The 24,391-nt window shown below is 43.2% G+C and overlaps 1 protein-coding gene and 1 long non-coding RNA gene across 4 annotated transcripts in view; one reads left to right on the top strand and one right to left on the bottom strand.

Annotated features, from left to right (window-relative positions):
- LOC123465385 overlaps positions 1-24,391 on the bottom strand; it is a 49,178-nt gene that overhangs the window by 2,571 nt on the left and 22,216 nt on the right. The window contains exon 1 of one of the 3 annotated variants that reach the window (XR_006640601.1): positions 10,936-11,280. The exons of 1 other annotated variant lie outside the window; for it this stretch is intronic. This is a non-coding gene — a long non-coding RNA (uncharacterized LOC123465385). Of the gene's footprint in view, positions 1-10,935; positions 11,281-24,391 lie in introns of those variants that run through there. One more of the 3 variants, XR_006640600.1, reaches the window with a different exon arrangement.
- Positions 20,267-24,034, top strand: LOC123465381 (cancer/testis antigen 47A-like). Its single transcript, XM_045164387.1, has 2 exons — positions 20,267-22,004; positions 22,860-24,034. Exons 1-2 carry the CDS (start codon positions 21,338-21,340, stop codon positions 23,087-23,089), a joined length of 897 nt encoding a protein of 298 aa, XP_045020322.1. The 5' UTR covers positions 20,267-21,337; the 3' UTR covers positions 23,090-24,034.

Raw genomic sequence — 24,391 nt, 5'->3', positions numbered from 1 at the left:
TTTTATCTATCTTTCTTTCCCAAAGGCCTAGGCAATGAATTTTCCTCTTCGTAGGTATTTAATGTCAATTAAAGTGAAGTAAACTTAAGATCCCCACAACTTTTTTTTTTTTTGGTCACCAGTGTGAACATTTTAAAATGTGTTATATTATTCCTTATGGCTAGAACCACATAGTGAGACAGAAGGCAAAGCATTCCCCGTCACCATGATTTCAACTAAAAGGGCAGGTCAACTAGGACAATTTGAGGCCCTTCAACCTGGTTCTGATTTGTTAGTATTTCTGCGGTGCTGGTTGTTAAAACACTATTGCTTCCAGGCCCAGGCAGAGATATCTCTGTCTTGAGCTCTATGCTTTAGAGGGCCACTTTGGTCCTCTTCCAGCCACACCCCTCTCGCCAGGGCCAGGAGCCCAGCCCATGGGAACAAGGGGTGTGTCCCTGCTAGCCCATGCTCCAGGTACCTGGCAGCCCTGAACAGTCCCTAGCCTGCTTCCAGGCCCCATGTGCTCCTCTTAGACCTGTCCTGGGGAGGGCTGACTGTACTCACTGCTGGGGTTGGTGCTCGCACGCCCAAGGAGGGGTTGTAGGCCCAGAAGGGGATGTGGCCTGGCCTCGGAACCAGGGCATGGCCGGGGGAAGGGAAGGAGGGCAGCTCTTCCCACGCCATCAGGGCAGAACTTAGAGGAGTCTGAGAATTCTAAATCCCAACCTGGCCTTTCAGCTCATTAGGAAGGTACATTTGTCGTGGAAGGAGATACAACCTATTTAATGGTTTATCATTTGATTTGAACATTTCAAATATTTTTAGACATGTGGATTCCCAATTGAACTCTTTTTCTGAACCTTGCAAATAGGATAAATGTTTCAGGCAGGCCAGATTAAATACCTGCTCTATCACCACTTTCCCTTTTCACTCCATGTTACACCTATTCCTGAGCATACTGGGCGTCATGCTTCTGAAAATGGTTTTTAAAAGGTACTTATTTTTTAATTGAAGTATAAATGCTTTACAGAATTTTGTTGTTTTCTGTCAGACATCAACATGAACCAACCACAGGTATACATTTGTCCCCTCCTTCTTGAACCTCCCTCCCTTCTCCCTCCCCAACCCACCCCTCTAGATTGATACAGAGCCCTTGTTTGAGTTCCCCAAGTTATATAGCAAATTGCCAGTGGCTATCTATTTTACTTATGTAATTAAGTTTCCATGTTACTCTCTCCATACATCTCACCCTCTCCTCCCACCCTCCCATGTCCATAAGGCTGTTCTCTATGTCTGTCTCTCCATTGCTGCCCTGCAAATAAATTCATTGGTACCATCTTTCTAGTTTCCATATATATATGTGTTAGTATACAATACTTACGTTTCTCCTTCTAACTTACTACACTCTGTATAATAGGCTCTAGGTTCATCTACCTCTTTAGAACTGACTTAAATGCATTCCTTTATATGGCTGAGTAATATTCCATTGTACATATGTACCACAGCTCCTTTATCCCTTCATCTTTTGATGGACATCTAGGTTGCTCCCATGTTCTAGCTATTGTAAAGACTACTGCAAGGAACACTGGGTGCGTGTGTCTTTTTCAATTTTTATTTCCTCAGCATATATGCCTAGGAGTGGGTTTGCTAAGTTTTTTAAGGAATCTCTATACCGTCTTCCATAGTGGCTGTATCAATTTACATTGCCACCAACGGTGCAAGAGGGTTCCCTTTTCTCCACACCCTCTCCAGCATTTATTGTTTGTAGACTTTTTAATGATGGGCATTCTGACGGGTGCGAGGCAAGATCTCATTATAGGTTTGATTTTCATTTCTCTAATAAAGAGCCTCTTGATGAAAATGAAACAGGAGATTAAAAAAGCTGGCCTAAAACTCAACATTGAAAAACTAAGATCATGACATCAAGTCCCATCACTTCACGGCAAATAGATAGGGTAAGAATGGAAACAGTGAGAGGCTTTATTTTGGGGGGGCCCAAAATCACTGCAGATGGTGACTGCAGCCATGGTATTGAAAGATGCTTGCTCCCTGGAAGAAAAGCTATGACAAACCTAGACAGCATATTAAAAAGCAGAGACATTACTTTGCCGACAAAGTTCCCTGTAGTCCAAGCCATGGTTTTTCCAGTAGTCATGTATGGATGTGAGAGTTGGCCCATAAAGTAGCTGAGCACTGAAGAACTGATGCTTGTGAACTGTGGTGTTGGAGAACTCTCATGGAGAGCCCTTGCACTGCACGGAGATCCAACCAATCAATCCCAAAGGAAGTAAGTCCTCAATACTCATTGGAAGGGCTGAGGCTGAAGCTGAAGCTCCAATACTTTGGCTACCTGATGCAAAGAACTGACTCCTTAGAAATGACACTGAGGAGAAGGGGACAACAGAGGATGAGATGGTTGGATGGCATCACCAACCTGATGAGTGCGAGTTTGAGCAAGTGCTGGGAATTGGTGCTGGACAGGGAAGCCTGGCGTGCTGCAGTCCACGGGGTCACAAAGAATCGAACACGACTCAGTGAGTGAGCCAAATAATGAGTGATGTTGAGCACCTTTTCATGTGTTTGTTAGCCATGTATATGTCTTCTTTGGAGAAATACCTGTTTAGGGTTTTTTCCCACTTTTTAATTGGATTATTTGTGTTCCTGGTATTGTATGAGCTATTTGTATATTTGGAAATTAATCCTTTGTCAGTTGTTTCATGTGCTATTATTGTCTCCCATTCTGAGGGTTGACTTTTCACCTTGGTTATAGTTTCCTTTGCTGTGCAAAAACTTCTAACTTTAACTAGGTTCCAGTTGTTACCTTTGTTTTTGTTTCCATTACTGTAGGATCTTGCTTTGATTTCTGTCATCGAGTGTTCTATGTTTTCCTCTACGAGTTTTATAGTTGCAGGTCTTACATTTAGGTCTTTAGTATATTTTGTGTTTACCTTTGTGTATGGTGTTAGGAAATGCTCTAATTTCATTCTTTTACATGTAACTATCCAGTTTTCCCAGCACCACTTATTGAAGAGGCTATCTTTGCTCCATTGTATATTCTTGCCTCCTTTGTCAAAAAGAAGGTACCCATAAGCACGGGGGTTATTTCTGGGCTCTCTATTTTGTTCTATTTGTGTGCATCTATGTTTTTGTGCCAGTACCATACTGTTTTGATGACTGTAGCTTTGTTGTATAATCTGAAGTCAGGAAGGCTGATTCCTCCAGCTCCATGCTTCTTTCTCAAGACTGCTTTGGCTATTTGGGGTCTTTGGTGTCTTCATATGAAACTGAAACAATTCTAGTTCTGTGGGAAAAAAGCCATTGGTATTTGGATAGGGATTGCATTCAATCTGTAGATTACATTTGGTAGCATTGTCATTTTCACAATATTGATTCTTCCACCCCAGGAACATGGAATATCTCTCCATCTGTTCATGTCATCTTTGCTTTCTTTCATCAGTGTCTTATGATTTTCTGTTATACAGTTCTTCTGTCTCCTTATGTAGGTTTATTCCTAGATATTTTAGTCTTTTTGATGCGATGGTGAATGGAATTGTTTCCTTAATTTCTCTTTCTCATTTCTCATTGTTAGTATATAGGAATGTAGGTGATTTCTGTGTATTGATTTTGTATCCCATTACTTTGCTAAACTCACTGATTAGCTCTAGTAATTTTCTGATACTATCTTTAGGGTTCTGTATGTCGAGTATCATGTCATCTGCAATCAGGGAGGCTTTACTTCTTCTTTTCCCATCTGGATTCCTTTTATTTCTTTTTCTTCTGTGATTGGCATAACTAGGATTTCAAAACTATGTTGAATGATAGGAGAGTGAGCACCCTTGTCTTGTTCCTGATCTTAGAGGGAGTGCTTTCAGTTTTTCCCCATTGAGAAGGTTTACTGTGGGCTTGTCATATATGGACTTTTCTATGTTGAGGTAGCTTCCTTCTATGCCCATTTTTTGGAGTGTTAATTACAAATGGGTCCTGAATTTTGTCAAATGCTTTTTCTGCATCTATTATATGGTTTTTATCTTTCAATTTGTTAATATGCTGTAGCACATTGGTTTGCATATATTGAAGAATTCTTGCATCCCTGGAATAAACTCAACTTGATCATGGTGTATGACCTGGTTAATGTGTTATTGAATTCTGTTTGGTAGAATTTTGTTGAGAATTTTTGCATCTATGTTCATCAGTGATACTGGCCTGTAATTCCAAAAATGCCTCATTCTAATAGCCCATCTTGCTATTGTACTTGGATCTAGTCCCTAGTCCAGACTGGAGTAGAAATACGAACCATCTTGCCCCCTCTACTGCAATACCCTCCCACTGCTCACTTTCTTTGCTTCCTAGGTGTTCACATACAAAACTTCAATACCACCTCTTCCCCATACAAATACCCACCTGGAAGCCATCAGCTTGCTCAGGCGCACCTAAGTGGAGGCCCTTTATGCCCTGCACCACCTCTTAAGAACATTTCATTTCTCTGAAAACCTTCAGGTCTGAATTATCAATAGCCTATTTGATTGCCCTCCGCATGACAGACTACAGAACAGGTTCTGTTGTATTTGTTTTCATATGCAAAGATCAAACAAGTTACAAAGAAGCTGAATGCTCTGAAGAATGTGCCCCTGGGCATGAAAAAATAACTTGTGTTTAAAAACAGACTTGTTAACTGTGGGAAAAATTAATAATGGTGAGTGCTCAGAATAAGAATGACCTAATAGAAGTTCACTCTGAGAAGAGAGAAGGCATAACAGCTCATCTACCAGAATTACCTGGGTAAAGGGCATCCACCTAAAAGAAATTTCATGAAGAAAATACAAAGGAAATAAAATCCAGTTAATCAAGAACCTAGCATGATAAAAAAGGTAAAGATGCAGATGTTTTATAGAGAAAGTACAAAAATCCAGCACGTGATTGTGTGGTATTGAGAGGGTAACAGGCAGGAAGGCCAGGGGTCTCCACACAGAGGAAACAGGCTGCAAGTGTCAGACATATTTCTCTCGCTCAAACATCAGGCGGAAACAAACTAGTGATTTTTTTTTTTTCCTTCCCTTTACAAATTTAAAAGGAGGTTTCTCTTAAAATACTGTGTTGCCATAATGACACCTGGTTTCACCTGAAGTTAACTATTCTCAAACCTTGAGTTAACCAATGTATTTTTCTTATGGAAATGTTTGTCTTAAGCTATGTTAATGTACTATGCATTTGCCCCAGACTGTCTTCAACTCGGTTCCGCCTAATGCCTCAGAACCTACTTGACAAACCAGTATGTTACACTCAGATATTGTTCGCCTAATCTATGTAAACGAAACTCTTTGTAGGGTAATCTGCCCTTCTGCAAGATTCAAGTCAATCGTTTCATGGCCTGGGATGAATCATCTGGCGCCAAGATGATCCCAAAATGCATCTTATGGATGAGGGGCCTGGTGCCATTCTGAGTTTTAAGACATTCCTTTCTTTGATTACCAGACTGCTAATGGCCACCCCCTCCAGTATTCTTGCCTGGAAAATCCCATGGATGGAGGAGCCTGGTAGGCTGCAGTCCATGGGGTCGCACAGAGTCGGACACGACTGAAGAGACTGAGCAGCAGCAGCATGAACAATTACACACCAACAAATCGGATAACCTAGAAGAAATGGATCAATGACTGGAATCATACAACCTACCAAGACTGAATCATGAAGATACTGAAAATCTGAACAGAACAGTAACAAATAAGGAGACTGAATGGGTAATCAAAAAACTCCCAACACATAAAATTCCAAGATGAGATTCCAGATGGCTTCCCTGGTGAATTTTACCAAACATTTAAAGAATGAATGCCAATCCTTCTCAACTACCAAAAATTCAAAGAGGGGGGAACACTCCCAGACCTATTTTATGAGACCAGCATTGCTCTGATACCAAAAGCAGATAAGGATATTATAAGAAATTATGAACCAATATTCCTAATAAAGGTAGATGCAAAATTTCTCAACAAAACACTATCACATTGAATTCCATAGCACACAATCAAGAGGGATTTACCCCTGGGATGCAAGGAAGGTTCAAAATATACAAATTAGTAAATGTCACATTAATAGAATGAAAGATAAAATCATATGATCATCTCAACAGGTGGGGGAAAAAAAGAATTTGACAAAATTCAACATCCTTTCATGATTAAAAAAAAATCTCAGCAAATTAGGTTCTAAGCCACATACTTCAACATAATGAAGGCCATCTGCAATAAGCCCACAGCTAACATCATCCTCAATGCAGAAAAATTGAAAGCTTTTCCTCGAAGAACAGAAACAAGATAAGGGGGCCCACTTTCACCACTCCTATTCAGGATTGTACTCAAGTCTCAGAGAAAGTAGGCAAGGAAAATAAAAGACATCAAAATCAGAAAGGACGAAGTTAAATTGTCCATTTGAGGATGACATGATCTTATATACAGAAAACCTAAAGACTGCATTAAAAAATTTAGAACTCCTCAGTGAATTTGGTAAATTTGCAAGACCTATGATCAACATACAAAAATCAGTTGCATTTCTATACATTAAGGACAAAGTATCTTAAAAAGAAATAATGAAAATAATCTCATTTACAATACAGCAAACACAATAAAATACTTAGAAATACATTTAACCAAGCACGTCAAAAGATCTATACACCAAAACAATAAGACACTGAGGACAGACATTGAAGAAGACATAAAGGGAAAGATATCCCCATTTCCTGTATAAAAAGAATATTGTTAAAACGTCCATACTACCCAAAGCCAATTACACATGCAATGCAATTCCTATCAAAATTCCAATGACATCTTTTCACAGAATAGAAAAAGCAATCTACAATTTGTGTGGAACCACAAAAGACTCCAATACCCAAACAATCCTGAGAATGAACAACAAAGCTGGAGAGATCACACTTTCTGATCTCAAACTATATTACCAAGTATAGTATTTGAAACAGCATGGAACAATGGAACAGAATCAAGAGCTCAGAAATAAGCCCATGCATAATCAGTCAACTAATATTTCACAAGGGAGCCAAGAATATTTAGTGGGAAAAGACTCTTCAATAAATGGTATTGGGTAAAACGAGCTATCCTCATGGGAAGAATAAAATTGGACTCCAATCTTATAGCACTCACAAAAACTCACTTGAAATGGGTTAAAGACTTAAATTTAAGACCTGAAATCATAAAACTCCTGGAAGAAAACACAGCTTTCCTATGACAAGCTCCTTGACCTAGGTTTTGGCAAAAAAAAAAAAAAAAAAAAAAAAAAAAAAAAAAAAAACCTGTTGACATATGACGTTAAAAGTACAGGCAGCAAATGCAAAAATAGACAAGTGAGACTACATCAAATAAAAAAGCTCATGCACAGCCAAGGAAACAACAAAATGAAAAGGCAATCTATGGAGCGGGAGAAAATATTTTCAAATCATCTATCTGAGAAACGGTTAATATAGGAACTCATACAATTCTGTTCAAATGACTATTATCCAAAAGACAAAAGAAGTGTTGGCAAGGATATTAAAGGAAAGAGAACCCTTGTACACGGTTGGTGGGAATGTAACTTAGTACAGGCACTATGTAAAATTGCATAAGGTTTCCTCCAAAATATTAAAAATAAAACTACCATAGGATCCAGAAATCCCACTTCTGGACATATAGCCAAAGAAAATTTAATAACTACCTGAAAGAAATATCTGCAGCCCCTTGTTCATTGCAACATTATTCACAATAGCCAAGACATGCAAACAATCAAAGTGCCTGTGCACGAATGGATAAAGAAAACGTGTGTGTAAATGTATATACATATATACACAATGAAACATTTGGTCATAAAAAAAGAGGAAATCCTGACTGTCATGACAACATGGATAAACCATGAAGGCATTATGCTAAGTGAAATAAGTCAGAGAAAGACAGACACTGTATGATCTCACTTATATGTGGATCTAAAAACAAGCCAAACTCACAGAAATAGAGAGTAGAATGGTGGCTGCCAGGGACGGGAAACGAGGAGATGTTGTTCAAAGGATACAAACTTCCAACTATAAGATGAACAAGTTCAGGGGATCTAATATTCAGTATGGTGACTATAGTTAAGAATACTATGTTGTATCCTTCTTCAAAGTTGCTGAGAGAGCAGATCTTAAATATTCTCACAACCACCACCAGCACAGAAAAGGTAACTGAATGCGTGTGTGCCCAGTCGTGTCCAACTCTTTCTGACCTCATGGACTGTAGCCCACCAGGCCCCTCCGTCCATGGGATTCTCCAGGTAAGAAGGCTGGAGTGGGTTGCCATTTTCACTTCCAGGGGATTTTCCCAACCCAGGAATTGAACCTGAATCTCCTGCACATCGCCCGCATCTCCTGCACTGCAGGCAGATTCTTTACCACTGAACCACCAGGGCAGTTTGAACATAGGTGTGCAGTACATATTTCCCGGTTTCTCTGGGCTGGCTGAGGAAGGCTGGTCTCTACCTCTCAGAGACCCTAGGTCATGCTCATTTACTTTGTGGCCAGTTAGCTAACCTGCCCCTGTCAAATGTCCCTGGAGCTAGACAGACAAGCAGACCTATATATCTCAAACTCAGATTAGAGGTCACAGCGATCTGGACTTTCCTGGTGGCTCAGTGGTTAAGAATCCTCCTGCCAGTGCAGGGTCCACGGGTTCCATTCCCACTCCGAAAAGGTTCCACATGTCAAGGAGCAATGAAGCCCATGGGCAACAACTACTGAACCTGCACTCTAGAGCCCATGCTCTGCAACAAGAAGAGCCACTGCTCACCCCAACTAGAGAAAGCCCGAGCACAGCAATGAAGCCTCGGCACGGCCAAAAATAAACACACACACACACAAAAGAAGTCAGAGCTTCTCCATTCACTAACATGACCTTAGGAAAACCAGTTAGCTGCTCTGGGCCTCAACTTCCCCATCTGGAAAAAAGGGGCTTCGACAAAAATCTCACTCCCACCTATTCTACATTCTTAGAGTGCTAAGAATGCACAGCCAGACATCCAAAGAGAGGAAAGGGATTACTCAACAAATGATGCCCGAGTTTAGCCATTTACAAAGAAAGGAAACTCAACCAAGATCCAAACTTTATAACACATGTCAAAATAACTCCAGAGGGATGAGGGTATACAACATAAAAAATCACAAGGAAAATAAGAAAATATATCCTTGAATAGCCTTATGATCAGATGGTAAAGAATTTTTAAATTCAAAGGATATGAAGGAAACAGAAAGGGAAAACATTGGGAAACTTTCTACATCAGAAAAGAAAACCAATATTCTTAGCAATGTAAGCAAACAGAAGAGGCACCTGCAAAATGAGAAAACCACAGCAAAAAGAACAAAGCTTTATGTCCTACCCTCCACCTGAGAGCATCGTCATCTCTCGGTGCTCCACACAGGAAAGGCAGGGCCTAAACCCGACCCAGGAACCAGAGGGAAGCTGTGGAAGCTCACGCACCTGAGAACCGCGTGACAGCGCCACACCAAACCAGAGGGCTGTTACTAAAAGCCTGAGTAACTGCCCAATAGCAGCCACCTGCAGACTGAACCCAGGGTAGGAATGACCGAGGCTCTTACCTAATTTTGTGGATGAGAAAACGCAGGCTCAGAACAGCTAAATCAGATTGCAAAGTCAACACCTGGTAAGCGTTAATGCCAATTCTGGAACCCAGCTGGGGTTCTGTCTCAGCTGATCCATCTATGAAATGAAGACGTTGGAATGAAGTGCAGTGGCCAGACCAGCAGCGTGAACCTCACATGAGAAGTCCTTGGCAATGCAAACTCTCAGGTCTCCCCAGATCCAGAATCCTCACCACTGGGATGGGCCCAGCAATCTGTTGGTCCCACCAGCCCTCTAGGTGCTTCCTATGTGCACCGAAGTTTGGAAAACCGCTGGATTCCAGGATGTCTAAGGGCCCTTCTAGACATTTTCGGGAATGTCTGAGCATTGATCTCCAGGCCATTTGGCACAAAATCACACTACTCTTAACCTAGGACCAAAGAGTGGTATACAAAGGAAAAGTTTAATTGCAGTTTGTAACAGTGGGAATAAATGCCCCTCCCCCCTCCCCCTTGGTAATTTACACCTGCTAAGTCACTTCAGTCGTGTCCAACTCTGTGCGACCCCATAGACGGCAGCCCACCAGGCTCCGCCCTCCCTGGGATTCTCCAGGCAAGAATAGTGGAGTGGGTTGCCATTTCCTTCTCCAATGCATGAAAGTGAAAAGTGAAAGTGAAGTCGCTCAGTCGTGTCCGACTCTTAGCGACCCCATGGACTGCAGCCTACCATGCTCCTCCATCCATGGGATTTTCCAGGCAAGAGTATAAGCTCCCTGTCTGAATTCACTTGCATATGGCATGCTGGTACTCCTAAACCAGTCGCTCTTCCTGGGGTCTGCTTAGAGTGAGGACCAATAAGCCCCTCTTCAAAACAAGCAAAGTGGACGGGGGGCAGGAAGAGGGACAAGGAAGAGATGGCCTGCCAATCACCTTTTTGCATCAAATTCTCTTAGGCTTAGAGGCCCCCAGGACCAAACGTGCTGGAGGGAACTGCAGGGGCCAACCTTCCCTGAGCCTGGCTGCACCCGTTCAACGTGCCCTGGCCTTGGTCAGATTTCAATGCCAGCTCAAGGCCAGGTGACACGGAGGGAATCTCCTAGCCTGACAGTGAGGTCCTGGCCTGACAGTGAGGTCCTGCCCTGTGTTGAGGCCACCAGACTTTCCATCCCGGGAAGGGGCTCTGTTCCTCGGCCATCCTTGCCAAATCCTGGTCACCCAGCAGGGGCGGCTATCACCTAGGCCAAAGCCCAGCACCCTCTGTAGCAGGCCCCAGCCCCGCAGCCCCCTCACGCCAGCAGTCCCCTGGCCCCGCAGCCCGCTCACCCCAGCAGCCCCCTGGCCCCACACCCAACCTAGCCCAGCAGCCCCCTCACCACAGCAGCACCACTGAGGCCACCTTCGCTGTTGGCTCTCACCTCTGCCCCTACTTCCCAGCCAGAGCTATTGAGCAGGTATTATGTTGGATGAAAGTGACATAAAACCAGCTCTACTGGCCCAACCAGAGCCTGTGCTGTGAAGGATGAAAGGGGAGGAGGGGAAGACGGCAGTCGTGTCCAAGGGAGGGTTGAAGACTTTTAACATTTACTTTAATTAGGGGGAGGCAGCTCTTGAAAGTCAGTGGAGGGATCCCACCTCAAGGGGCCAGAAAGACAGACTACGGTGCCTTGGGCTGCCCACCATCTTTCCCCACCCACACCCTCCTGCCTGTGTATCTTAATGAGATGATAGAGGACACTTGAGCCACTTGGCCCTGTCGTTCACCGGCGAAACATAAAGGCCCTGAGGTGGGAAAGCAAAAGACCCTTAAGCTGTGCGCAGGAGACTGTTTTCTGTCACAGAGTCGGTGGCATGGAGACTGCAATGTGCCACAATTGAGGGGCACCATGCTGTTGAGAACAGGAAAGAAGAAAAAACTGTTGAGGGGAGGCAAATTCCTCAGGCTTCCCAAGAAAGATGTGCTGCTTCACTTGTAGCATGTGTAAGCTGTTTTCAGGACTTGATTAATATTGTTAAGCAACTTAATGCCTAAAGAAAATTCCAGTTAGAACAGGCAAAAACAAAATCTAAACATCATAAAGTAACTCATGATACTGAGAGAAAGTATGCCTCTATCAACCTGTATGATAAGAGATACAAAATCATCTAATGAGCTTACAGATGACGAAAATAAATGGAAACCAGGTACTGCGGAGGCAGTTGTTGAGGAAATCAAAAAAGAAAACTTGAGGAAAATTCTGAAGGTAAAAGCCACCCTGAAAGAATTCTTTATCTTGGCATGAAAGTTTTGAAGAATGCAGAATTGCTCAGAAATATGATTCAGAAAGCCCATGAGCCTATTTTAGAGCACCTGAAATACTTGTCCGCAACTTCTCAGATGCTGGAGAGCCTACGAATTTCACAGTTGAACTTCTCTGAATCCAGTGACTATTTCTCAAATGAGGTGTTGACTGAAACATATCTAATAAAGTCATACCTGGATGATTTTGATCCTTCTGTTCTCACGGACCACAAGTTATAGGCTGCATTGGGTGCTAAATACATTGGAAGAAGAATGTCACTCAGAATGCATTAAGGAACAGGATAGCAAAGGAAATGGAACTCCTGGAAATGAAGTCTCTTGTACTCACTAGTACACAATGCACTTTTAACCGAACCATGTGCATGGTTAAGGGTTCCAGTAAAGCCACCTTCAATAACGGTCAGCTTATTTGAGGATCTTTGCACAGATGTTTAAATCAAAAGAAATTTAGAGACAAGTGATTCATCGCTGGGGTGTTAATAAAGCACTCTACCTTCTAGGAATGCTACCTGTTCACCTTTTGGTAAACTTGTATCAGATTATTTCGTTGAAAGAAGGCTAAAATATCAAGGGGCAAAAGATGCTCTAGAGCTGTGGTCCCCCACGTTTTTGGCACCAGAGATAAGTTTCAAGGGAGACAATTTTTCCACAGAGCAGGGAGGAGGGGGATGGTTTGGGGATCATTCAGGTGCATTACATTCATTGTGCACTTTATTTCTATTGTTATTACATCAGCTCCACCTCAGATCATGAGGCACTAGATCCCAGAGGTTGGGGATGCCTGCTCTAGAGTCAGTCAGTCAGTTCAGTCACTCAGTCGGGTCTGACTCTTTGCAACGCCATGAACTGCAGCACGCCAGGCCTCCTTGTCCATCACCAACTCCCAGAGCTTGCTCAAACTTATGTCCATCGAGGCAGTGATGCCACACAACCATCTCATTCTCTGTCTCCTGCTCTAGAGTAGTGGTTTTCAAAGTGGGGCTCCCAGGGTAATGGTCCAGGAGGTCACTAGTGCAAGTGAGCCCAGCCCTGCACTTTGGCTAAGACAACAGAGGAAGAGGCTCACCTCCATCTAAGACCAACCTGAGGTCACTGGCTCCCAAGTGTGGTGGGTAAAGGGACTAGGACACCAAGGGCTCCTCTGGAGAGGAGACTAGAACTCCTTGGAGCTTGAGTCACACACCCCTCTGAGGATAATGATTTCCTGGAGGTAGTAGAGAAAAGTGTAAGGCAAAACTAATGACAGAAGAACATAGATCCGGTGATGCCATTGATATAAAGTTTTAAAACATGCCAAAAATGCTATGTACTCTGGGATATAAGTTTATATTTAACAACCTCTTTCATTTCCCAACAATGTAGGCAAAGTACATGGGAATGAAACACCAAACTCATGACACCAGTTACCATTTGAAGAAAAGATGTGCAGACCTCCAACTCCATTTCTACTGTTTTATTTCTTAAACTCAGCAGAGGTTACCTGGGACCCAAGGAAGTTTCTATTACTGCTCATACCTATAGTCTTATGTGTGACTTTAAATGTGCCTAATCTCTAGAATTGGGGTAAGAAAGTGGGTGAAAGGTAGTTCATCAGAGAAAGGGAGTTTGGGGGAAGGCCTCGTTCTACGATTAGTTAAGGTCACTTAGACACCCATTCAGGATGGCATTAGCAGACTGCTTCTCCGGTGTGCTACAATAGCATACTTCACAAGCAGCCTCCCTACATCCCATCTCAAGACCCTCACTGTATGGAACCTCAAAGACTCTTCTTCCCCTTTCTGTCCTAAAGTACCAAATACCTCCAGAGACAAGTTGACCTGAGGCAAAGCTGTGAAAGTGGAACAAGACTTGCATCCCTAGATCCTTTACCTCTTTTTTCAGCGACATCCTGTTAACTCTCAAGCAGTGGCCCCTGCTGTCCTCCTCAATTCCACCATCATCCCCAAGTACCTAGAATCAGGGTCACTGTCACTCCCCATAGAGGCCTCCTTTCCCTGGGAGCACCCCATGCCCCCAGATCTTTTCTTCGTTCCTCTACTCATCTGCTCTCAAGGTTCCTGTCCCAATTCCTCAAGACCCTGCCTAATGTAATACCTGGCTAATGATACAAAAATAATAGTATTTTCAGGAAGGATGTGATTCCAAGTTATCATACAATGTACTTGTATCTGAAAGGGCCTATGAAATGATGCTAGGATAGGCAATTTCAGACCCTGTGGCAAAGTAGGGGAAGAAAATTTTAGAGGATTTTTAACTTACACTATGTAAAGACACAGCAATTTAATGTGTAAACTCTCTGGCCTCCAAAAGTTGAAATTTAGACTGAGCTAACCACAAAGCAAACAAACATTAACACTGATGCAATTCTTTGCCATCTTATATATATTTTAATGACCAAATTGAAAGACTTTTTTTTTTCCTATGAACTTGTCCCCCTCAATCTAAAGATACTTATGTGTGTGTGTTAGTCACTCAGTCATGTCTGACTCTTTGCAACCTCATGGACTGTAGCCCACCAGGCTCCTCGGTCCATGACATTCTCCCAGCAAGAAGACTGGAGTGGGTTGCTATTTCCTCCTCCAGGGGATCTTCCCAAGCCAGCGATTGAACCTGGGTCTCCAGCATTGCAGGCAGATTTTTTACCATCCCTCCGGCAATATGAGATGTACTGGTATAGAGAGAAATTACCCAAACTTTACCAACATTCAAGGCTCAACTTTAATCTCACCCACTGGGGGCTCTCCAAATTCATAAATGTGATCCTACACATAGTAGCATTTGACTTTGTAACTTGTACAATTAACCAATATAGAGGAAGCAAGTTGTTTATAGTCATTTAACAAATGTTTAAGGGGCCTCCTTGGTGGCTCAGGGGTAAAGAATCTGCTTGCCAATGCAGGGGATGTGGGTTCAATTACTGGTCCAGGAAACCTGTGTTCTAGAGTCCGGGAGCCATTACTGAGCCCACATGCCTAGAGCCATGCTCCACAACAAGAGAAGCCTCCACAGTGAGAAGCCTGCACCCTGCAACTAGAGACTAGACCCTGCTTGCTGCAACTATAGAAAAACCTGTGCAGCAATGAAGACCCAGTGCAGGCATACATAAATAAATCTTTAAAGTAAATAAATAAATGTCTGAGTATTTACTCCGTTCCAGATATCATTCTAGGTGTTTGGGGGACATAGTGAAGAAAACAGACAATAAGATCTGCTTTTGCGGCACTTAACTCTTGGTGGTGCTCGGGGAGGCTGGGGAGTTAGGACAGGAGTAATAAAAACAAAGATAAAACGTATTAAATGGGAAAAGTTGAAAGCTCTGAAGGAAATAGAAACGGTGGTAATATAAGAGTGTTTGAGGGTGGCACTGGGTGACAAGTTGTAGTCAGCGATGATCCCCTGTGAGTGTTCTTTGACTAAAACCTGAATTCCACACCCATGGTGGATTCATGTCAATGTATGGCAAAGCCAATACAATATTGTAAAGTAATTAGCCTTCAAGTAAAATAAATAAATTTTAAAAAATTAAAAAAAAAAAAACTAATCTGAATTCCAAGGAGGAAGCAGCCATAGGACCATTTGGGAGGAAGATTCCCATGAAAATTACTAAGAACATAAAAGGGGGGGGGGCATTTCTTCTGTACAGAGGCAGGGAATTACTGATTGAGTGTGGACAAGAGGACCAAATTAAAATTCTGCTTCCTCTGAATAAAAAGGGTGTGCTTAGAAGTTGAAAAAAACCCAGACAAACCTCACTAATAACCCTTAATTCTGATAATGCTCATTGTATATTATCATGTTAAATATTCACAAAAACCCTGTGGGGTGGTAATTATTCTCTTTGTTAAGATGAAACTAAGGACCATGGGAAAGTTTACCCTAAGCCACATGGCTTTTAACAACAAAGGGACAGAAAACCTGACATGATCAAGAATATCTGTTTGCAATCAACAGCCAACTTCCTATTATTTAAGGGTTGGAGACTGGGATTCTCTAATCAAAGAGAAGAATTAACAATCAGAGTGTCTTCCCAACTCAGAAAAATGAAACTGAACTATTTGCTAAATAGCAGAGTGATCATTTCTAGATAGTGAGATTAAGGGCGATTTTTATCTTCTCAATCCAGGCTCTGTTCCTTACTGGCTGTGTATCCTTGAGAATGTTGCTAAACATCTCTGTGTTTTGGTTTCCTTATTTGCAAAAGATGGATAATAACAGTACTCACATCATAACGCTCTTGCAAGGAGTAAATAACATAATCTATGTGTTTAAAATAGTGTCCAACCTATAAGTACTTAATAAATGCTAATCATTATCATTACCTCAATATAATTTTAATTTGAATTGTTTGAGCATAATAAGTCCATATGTTTAAAAATCATTTGTATTTATCTATGATTTATCTACCCCTGTCTTTTGCTTATATTTCTATTATTATCTTCTTCATTTGTATGGGCAAGATATGTGTGAATTTTTGATTCCCTCTTTAGTCTTATATGGTTTATTAATCTGTTGTACAAAGAATATGTATTATTTTTATAAAGAAGAAAAGCGTGGGATCCTAAAACTTGCCAGAAAGACCTTGGAGGGCCTCAGCAGAACTTTGCTTGACTCAACTCATTCCTAAATGCACCAAAACTCTTCTGCTAGCTCTACCATCATCTCAATGGTGTTTTGCTTTGGAGGCCAACCTCCTTTTCAGGGCCAAGGGCAAAGTCTTTACTGGAGCCTTCACGGCCCTATCTACTTTAAAGGCCCAGCTGCCACTCTGCTCTACACTCCTGCCATTTTGCTCCCTGGCTAGCTGCACACCAACACATCTCTGCCACTCTCCATGCTGCTTCCTTTACCTACAGGAACCTCCTTGCCCCTGCCTTTTTACTGCCACTTGAACTCCTAGCTTCAGGACCCCCTGAAATGCCCCCTCTTGAGCACTTTCCCAGGCACCAGCCCACCCCCTCCATCTACTGGCCATAGCTAATCATCCACTCTCCCATGCTTCCTTAACACTTGTGCTCATCCTTGTCACAGCACTGGACAGAGTGAGTCGTCATTGCCCAAGTGTCTGTCTAGCCCTTTAGATCGTAAACCAGAACAAGCCATGGGTCTTAGATACCTGAGTCCCCAAGTCCGAACATAATTCCAGGTATATAGTAGGTGCTTACATGTGCTCAGTGAATGCTTAAATGACTAGGGGCTGGAGTGTTTGTCCTGTAGCTTCAAGTGGACAGACTAGTTGTTCCTGACCTGGAAAGACACTCGTATGATTTCTCTTGTTTTGTTTGCTTTGTTTGGTAACATGCTATGTCCTCTACAGTGAATAGTGATGGTCTTGTTAAAAGTTCTGAAGAAAAGAATGTACAGAGATAGGAGGAAACAAAGAAAGCATTAATACTCTGGTTTCATGGGTGGGGCAACTTCCCTGGTGGCTCAGATGGTAAAAATTAGGAGACCCGGATTCGATCCCTGGGTCGGGAAGATCCCCTGCAGAAAGGAAGGGTAACCCGCTCCAGTAGTCTCGCCTCGAAAATCCCATAGACAGAGGAGCCTGGTGGGCTACAGTCAATGGGGTCGCAACTTCTTATAGGGGAAAAAAACCACGTCTACCTGGGAGTATGGGCTTCTCTGCTAAAGAAGAATGGAGGCAGTCCTGTCACAGCATGGGTTAGGAAATGGGAGTGCCCTAATTAAGCACCATCCTCACCCCAGGACCTCCATCACATCACCCAGGTCTGCCCTCTGGCCAGAAACAACATCTGGCTCCTCTTCCTACCCCTCAGTTCAGTTCAGTTTTTCACTTATATCCGATTTTTTGTGACCCCATGGACTGCAGCACACCAAGCTTCCCTGTCCATCACCAAATCCTGGAGTTTACTCAGACTCATGTCTATTGAGTCGGTGATGCCATCCAACCATCTCATCCTCTGTCATCCCCATCTTCTCCTGCCTTCAACCTTTCCCAGCATCTTCCCCAGTCTTTTCCAATGAGTCATTTCTTCACATCATGTGGCCAAAGTATTGGAGTTTCAGCTTCAACATCAGTCCTTCCAATGAATATTCAGGACTGATTTCCCTTAGGATTGACTGGTTTGATCTCCTTGCAGTCCAAGGGACTCTCAAGAGTCTTCTCCAATCCCAAGGTTCAAAAGCATCAATTCTTTGGTGCTCAGCTTTCCTTATGGTCCAACTCTCACATCTATATATGACTACTGGAAAAACCATAGCTTTGACTAGACGGACCTTCCTATTCCTGAAGTGAAAATGAAAGTGAAAGTGAAGTCATGTCTGACTCTTTGCAGCCCCATGGGCTGTAGCCTACTAGGCTCCTCTGTCCATGGGATTTTCTAGGCAAGAGTACTGGAGTGGGTTGCCATTCCTTTCTCCAGGGGATCTTCCCAACCCAGGGATCGAATCTGGGTCTCCCACACTGCAGACAGACACTTTACAGTCTGAGCCACAGGGAAGGCCGCAGGCTTTTTTACAGCCAGGGACCCACTGCGGTTTACAAGCCCATTTTAACAAGGGCCACACAGAGCCAACATCCTGTCTTCATTGTCCTTAGTTCGGGCCTGTTGCCCATCTTTTGGGTCCAACACCTCCCTCCTCTGAGAAGCCTTTTCTGAGAAAAATCTTTCAATGCCTTTTGACTCACTTGTGTGAGTTCATGCATTACAGTGTAAAGATGGAAATGTTTTACACCGTCAGAGTCCTCCAGCCAAAGATCACAGAAACATGCCTGTAGTTGAGTGAGTTCAGTTCACTATTCATTGCAGTAAGGGAGAACACACATCATGGGGGAACCATGTGATGCCTTCTAAAGTAGCAGAAAGAACCTGTTACAGAGGCTGGGGTTTGGATGAGTTCTTTGCGGAAGTTTTTCCTTCAAGGAAACAGGGGTTTGCTCTAGATTAGATGGCTTTACATAGCTGAGGCAATTCTCTGATTGGTATTTGAGTAAATCTTCCCTTTAGGGAGAGGAGACTAGACCCAGAATAAAGATGTAATTGGTCAAGAAGTTGTAGACATTCATTTTAGCCAAGAGAGGGGGATGTTTAGTCATGTATGACCTTCTTTTTGGTCCTGTCTTGTCTCCCTTCAATATGATCTAAGAGTTACCATGTCTGATGTTCATGTTCTAGCACACTGTTCTAAGACAAGTCCAATAGGAAAGAAGATGGCCAAAGCTGATGTGTGAAGTATGTTTCAATTCCAGATTAAAGATCAGGAGATTGGTCCTAGTCGTGGCTCTTCTACTAACTGGCATGACTTTGGGGATGCCAGTTAGCAGCTCTAAACCTTCGTTTCCCAATATTATTTTTTTTATTTTTAAAACTTTTTTTGTTTGTGTGTAGATTTTATTAAATTTATTTATTTTAATTGGAGGTTAATTACTTTAAAAAGAATGGTCTTAGATTCCATATCTAAAGGCCTTTCCAGCCCTGAAATGCTAAGAGAATGTGTGTTTCTCTTGCATCTCTTCTGTCTTTATAGAAAATGCTAAAGGGGACTTGGCCACACATCCTTATGTGTGTGCATGCTAAGTTGCTTCAGTTGTGTCTGACTCTGTGTGACCCTATGGACTATAGCCCCCCAGGTTCCTCTGTGCTTAGAATTCTCCAGGCAAGACTACTGGAAGGGAGTGCCATGCCCTCCTCCACGGAATCTTCCCAACCCAGGGATCAAAGCCGGGTCTCTTACATCTCCTGCATTGGCAGGCAGGTTCTTTACCACTAGCGCCACCCCGGAAGCCCACACATCCTTACAGAGGGGAATTCATGCATGACAAATGGTATTATAGGTGAGCTGTTTAAAAATCAACTGAGATTTTAATCTTAACACTGTGAGCCATTATTGATTCCAAATTAAGGAGTGAAATGTAAACATTCTGAAGATCTCCAAAAAGTATAAAATTCATTTCTGGATGAGAAAAGATGTACACATTTATGATGTTAAAACCAAGAAAAAAGAAAATATTATTAGATTTTACGACATAAAAAAGAAAAACTGCATACTTAGAAGGCAAAATCAAACTAAAAACACATTTTCAACAAAAGCTGAGTATCCTAAATATAATTCCATCTTCTTCCATCTACCTCACACATATTTTCATTGAACACCACCTATACAGATGATAAAACTGAGGCCTAGAAATGATAAGTAACTGTTTCAGGATCACTTAGGGCGGCAAATGTTAAACCAACTCAGACCTCAGATTGGGATTCTGCCTCTTTTTTGCTGTCTTTATAATGAGAATTTTGGATTAGAGATTACTGACATTACCTTCCGAATTTAAACCAATGGTTTACAGCAACACCATGCTCCATTCCCGAGGTGAGACAGAGGAAAAATAAAAACACTGACATTCGGTTGGAACTGAACTGAATGAAAGGGGAAAAAAAATCCCCTCTTTACAATTATGAGACTTATTAGTATTTTTCCTAAATGTAACATCCAGATGTAATTGGCTATGTCTTTTTCAAAAAACATTTGTAGTACTACAAAACTTTTTTTACAGAATGACTGTAAAAGCAGTTAATTTCTGTATAATTTTCAAAATTACACTTGGGGTCTGGACTAAGTGGATCTTGAGATCAATAAAAAGTCCGGGACTGTTGCCTCTGAAACATCCTAGGAAGGTGGCCCTTTTAACGTCTGTCATGCTTAGCACTTAGGAGATGACCTGATCCTTTAAAGAAACCTCTCTTTTTTTATTCAGTCTTCAAAGCGTTAAGTGAATTTGTCTGGGTTCATTATACACCTTCTAGCTCCTAACTTCTCCAACACTTCTCAACCTTCAGTTCTGACTGCATTCATTTCAATTTGTCTACTCTTTTCCAACTATTTTTAACTAAGGTAAATTGTCCAAATTCTCTTTCTCTTCTTCGGAGGTTTTTAGTACTGCTAACATCTGAGATACACAACATTTTTATGACCCTGTCTCTATTCACATGAGCCATTACCAGGTGGAAATTCCCAGGTGGGAAATTTCTCTCAGTTCACATGGCCCAGGATGCCTTCATAAATACTTTCCTGCACAATTACATAAAGGACACGAGCCTAGAAGACCTCCACACATGTCAGAACCCTAGCGCGTCAAAGAACAAGTAGGCAATTGTGAGCAATTTGACAACCAAGGGCCTTGGCCGTTCATTGGACACAGAGCACGTCAATCCTTGTTTGTCAGCAAATGAGCCCAAAGCTCGTGACGAGGGGTCACAGGCCACCGTCAACGGTTCCGCGTCAACAGGCCCCGCCCCTCGACTGTGGCCTGGCTCCACTGCCTGAGGCCCGACTTCCGTCGGACGCTTCCGCCATTGGCCGTCTACCCTCCCGGCCGTGGGGCCTCCTCTGTGGTCCCTTCCGTGACTGCCTCGGTCCATCTCACTTCCCTCAGCCTCCTCTCAGGGCAGCCACTTCGGGTGCCACCACCTGCGCCATTGCCATCGTCCCCCGCCCGGCTGAGGTAACTGGCGGCTGCCATGTCTACCACGGGGGATGGGGATCTGGCCCCTGGCGGGCAGGAAGGCCCTGCAGGTGCGGCGGGGGCCCAGGCCGGAGCCCGCGACGGTGTGGACCACAACTCCGAGCCTCGCAGGGGTGACTCCATGCCTGATGTTGAGGCGGGTGGAGACGTGGGGGCCTCAGGAGGCCCGAGGGAGGCGGCCCTGGAGGGTGGGAACTCTGAGGAAGACTCGGACATCGAGACGGCCGAGGAGGGGGAGGAAGAGGTGCAGGCGCAGGGCGTGAACCTCATGGTGGACTCGCAACACTTCTCCATGACCCGCTCCCGCTTAACGGTCCTGAGTCAGAGGTACCCGATTCTGAACCGTATGTACAAAAACCACATCCTAGTCCCGCCAGAGGATGACCACGTGTCGGTCCGGCACCAGACCCGGCCGCGCTTGTCCAACCTCGGCTCAGCCACTGTGGCTCGGTTCTCTGAGGTCCAGGTGCACTCAGATGGACCGGGGGAGGGGCCAGTGGGGGGACCGGCGCAGGAAGCCCTGGCTCAGGAGGCGGAACAGGCAGAGGAAGCCCAGGAGGCGGCGGAGGAGGCCGAGGAGGCCTCTTTATGGGAGACGGCCACCAAGGAGTCTGAGGAGCACAGCTTGTCGGAGATGCCACAGGAGCCGGCCACCCCTGAGAGTGAGCATTCGAGGGGCGGGGGGGAGTTGGGAGGGACAGAAACACTGGCAGCTGCAGGCCGGGTCTGGGGACCAGGGATCCCGAGGAGGGGGCAGGCTCAGACGGCGGGGAGGGCTGGGTACCTCAGAAGGGGAGGCCGGGAGTCAGGGCCTCCTTGAATCAAAGGCCAGAGGGGCCCAGTAGAAGCCCAACTCCATAACAATTTCTTTGGTTTGGGGGGAAAATAAGCTGCCCTCTACCAACCCCGGTAAGAGGTCTGAGATGATCAGTGCCAGTTATGAGCCCACACGTGAAGGTCAGTGGAAGCAGGTGTTCGAGAGGGAGCTTGAGAGGACATGGAAGAGAACAAGCAAATGGCAGACCTCATATTTGGTTCATAGCTTTTAAGAATGTCAAGATTCTTGGAGAGTTTATCCCAAAACATTATGAACTCATACAGGAGCACTTGGTCAAAATGAAGTATTCAGGGGATTGAGGAACTCAGGAGCTTCCGCATAGAATTTGTTATTGAGGTGAAGCATATTTTGGCGAGAAAGTTCTGGCCAAAACTTCCAGAATGCATCAGACCCAGAGGATTCTGATCCTGGACCACAAGTCATCAGTAGCACAGGGTGACAGATTTACTAGAAAAGAAGAAATAATGTCATTGTGAAAATGATCAAGCAGCAGCAAAGTGAGGGCCATGGAAGTGTTGCATCTGCCAGAAGGAAGGCCCCCAGTTACTCTTTTCTTAGTTGCTTCTGTCCTCCTGCTTCTCCTAAGGGTAGAGTACTGGACATCCTGCCATTCCTTATCAGTTGGGATTTGTTTTTTCTGTGAATGTCTGGTCCCAAAGTCTATTATTCCTCTCTAAAGAAACAGCTGAATGCCAGGATGAGAACTCCAAAGAAGAGGCGCAGGGCAGCAAAAGTGAGGGGAAAGAAAAGAAGTATAAGAGGAAACAAGAAGAACCAGAAAAGGATCTGGACCCAGCAAAGGACTGGCCCAGAAAGCCCAGGTATCTGTGTATAGCTTTGAAAATAACCCAGCTATTCCCAGGCATTTACCAATTTTGTTTTTGCTTTTTAATTCTCGGAGTAAATTAAGAAAATGTTTGTTTGAAATTAGTTCAACAACTCAAATTTACCTAATGTTTATAGAACAGTTCTGCAGCCAGTAATATAAAGAGCATGAAGTGAAATACACTTCATGGCTTCTCATTTGTTCTTATGAGGTCTTTGGTCCTCTATCTCTAAGACTACCAACAAGTTGTAAATGTGTCAGTACGTAAGACCAGTATTTCTTGAGAAAACAGTGACGAAAAGCAGCAGCAACTGGGCTGTGCACTAGTTTGGCCTTCATGTCTTGACCACAGAAGTGCAGTCTCCTGCACTAAGAGAAGACATCTTTTAGAACGTAACTACTTACGAATAGCAAAAAGCTCAGAATTTCAAGAAGGACCACATTTAGTGATTAATACTTAAATATTTGCTCGGTTATAGATTTCTGTATTTTATGTGACAGTCAAAAGGAACAGTCATAGGATGACTGTTGTTTATCACTGAGTTGGTAGTGAAGGTATATGTACTGTCTTTTAATGATTAACATTTTCTCCCTCGTTTGCATAGTGATGTGTTTCATAATAACAGCCTCTTTCTCATACGGTAGATATGGAAACCGAGGGTCTGGGAGGGTAAGGGAGTATCATCTGTGGAGTGAGCACAGGCTTTTAAGGTAGAAAGAGTGATTTTAGTCCCAGACTAGCCTCTCAAAGGAAGGGGGAAAAAAAAGCATTTATGGTTGTGGGCAAGAGGGAGACAAGGTTGGTAGGATCACATGATTGAAGCCATCGGGTTGTACATGCACCCAGTGTCCAGGGTGAATTTTACAAGAGGAAAATGTGTTTTTCTTCTCTCCTTGTTGAGATACAACCCTCAGATGCAGCAGATATACATGAGGCTGACTGTTGTCTTAGATTTAGAAAGTTTCTGGTGCTGACTGATGCTGTATAATCGTTCCTTTTCTCTCATTTCTTCCTGCAGTTTGGAAGACTAGAAAGAAGACAGAGAAAGAAGAAAGGATCCATTGTTTGCTATTTTTAGATTTTTCAGAAGCCCATGGGATTATTAACATTGATTTCCTTCCCAAATCCATCCCCCAAAAAGCAACTGTCTAATAATAATATCTATAAAAATTCCAATATCTAATTGGGTTTTATCCTTTCCAGATATATTTGACAGCATTTGTTCTAGTTAAAACTAAGTTTTAAAGTAGTAAACTGAAATGTAGATAGATTTATGTATATAAATAATCCTGATTTAAATCTCTTTAAAAATGAGAAGCCGTTTTACATCATTGGAAGGCATCATCACATTCCACCATTTGATAAGCCTGTTTTAAGTTCTTTT

Source organism: Bubalus bubalis, chromosome X (assembly GCF_019923935.1).
Source record: "Bubalus bubalis isolate 160015118507 breed Murrah chromosome X, NDDB_SH_1, whole genome shotgun sequence".
NCBI lineage: Eukaryota > Metazoa > Chordata > Mammalia > Artiodactyla > Bovidae > Bubalus > Bubalus bubalis.
This window is presented reverse-complemented; position numbering and strand designations above follow the sequence as displayed.

Bases quoted from the DNA above. Each gene is read 5' to 3' on its own strand.
- LOC123465381 (XM_045164387.1), top strand. From the start codon at position 21,338: ATGTCTACCACGGGGGATGGGGATCTGGCCCCTGGCGGGCAGGAAGGC. The intron at 22,005-22,859 runs GTGAGCATTCGA...TCCTCTCTAAAG, and splicing joins GGAGCCGGCCACCCCTGAGA to AAACAGCTGAATGCCAGGAT.